Source organism: Penaeus monodon, chromosome 34 (genome assembly GCF_015228065.2).
Source record: "Penaeus monodon isolate SGIC_2016 chromosome 34, NSTDA_Pmon_1, whole genome shotgun sequence".
Lineage (NCBI taxonomy): Eukaryota > Metazoa > Arthropoda > Malacostraca > Decapoda > Penaeidae > Penaeus > Penaeus monodon.
The window spans coordinates 5,890,366-5,891,442 of NC_051419.1; the positions used below are offsets into that span (position 1 = coordinate 5,890,366).

The window sequence follows — 1,077 nt, forward strand, 5'->3', positions numbered from 1 at the left end:
GGCGCTCGTTATCCACCTTGATGTTGAAGGGGACGTCCGGCGCGGGGAAGGCCGTGCCGTTGAACACCGGCCCCGACCCCGGGAGGCGCGTGAGGGGCATGTCCTCGAGCACTTTGCCGTCCAGGGACACCAGCTGCAGCCGGTAGATGTCGCCGAACTCCGTGACGTCATGCGGCCGGACGACGACGTACGAGATACCGCCTGACGGAGGAGGAAGACGAAGGGGAAGATATTTATACATAAGTTTTTTGAAGTATTTGGGGTTTAAATAAGGTTATATTGTTTTAGGGTTATGGACGTCTGTAAAAACGCATCTATATAATCCCTCTTTCTCATTTTTTCATTTTTTTTTTCATTTCTATACCGATAATAATTTATTAAAATAGAATCAGGAAGACCATCTTTCCGTGTCAGTTTATATATAAGTAAATAAATTAATTAACATATATATTTTTTTCTAAAATATATCAACAAATACACTTTATAACATATAAACACCAAAAAAAAAAAAATTTCATAATACACAAACACCTATTTCTAAAACCACGTACAAAAAAACACATTCCATAATATAAACTTAATACTTCAAAACACGTACGAAAAACACATTCCATAATTTAAACGTGATACTTAAAAACACGTACAAAAAAAACACATTCCATAATATAAACATCAGTATCTCCTTCGTCACCGTCGCCCTCACCTTTCACCGGCCTGTGATACGTCTCCTTGAAGTTGGTGGTGGGTTTGAGGGAGAAACCGTGTTCGAAATTGAGCGAGGAGAGACCCGTCGCCCGCACCGTGTACTCGCTCTCGCTGCCGACGGAGATGTTGTAGCGACCTGCAGGAGGTAATGAGGGCGCGGTTGAGAGGCACTGTGGGTGTTGGTTTGCGGTTGAGGGGCACTGTGGGTGTTGGTTTGCGGTTGAGGGAATGAGGGACAGAGTTTTGTGTTGAGCGGGAGGGAGTGGTAATAGTGGTTAATTTTCAATGAAAAAAAAATTATTGCTGTTGTTTCTATCGATTTTTGAGCTGTTGCGGTGTATGGATACATGCAAAGACACACATACACTCACG

General features: G+C 43.0%; 1 protein-coding gene across 1 annotated transcript in view; it reads right to left on the reverse strand.

Moving 5' to 3' along the window:
- Nucleotides 1-1,077, reverse strand: part of LOC119594793 (hemicentin-1-like) — a gene marked incomplete at its 3' end in the record, with an annotated part of 75,652 nt that overhangs the window by 22,502 nt on the left and 52,073 nt on the right. The window contains exons 7-8 of the mRNA XM_037943882.1: nt 704-841; nt 17-201 (exon numbers count right to left, since the gene is read on the reverse strand). Of these exons, the coding sequence (XP_037799810.1) occupies nt 17-201; nt 704-841 (323 nt within the window). The remainder of the gene's footprint in view (nt 1-16; nt 202-703; nt 842-1,077) is intronic.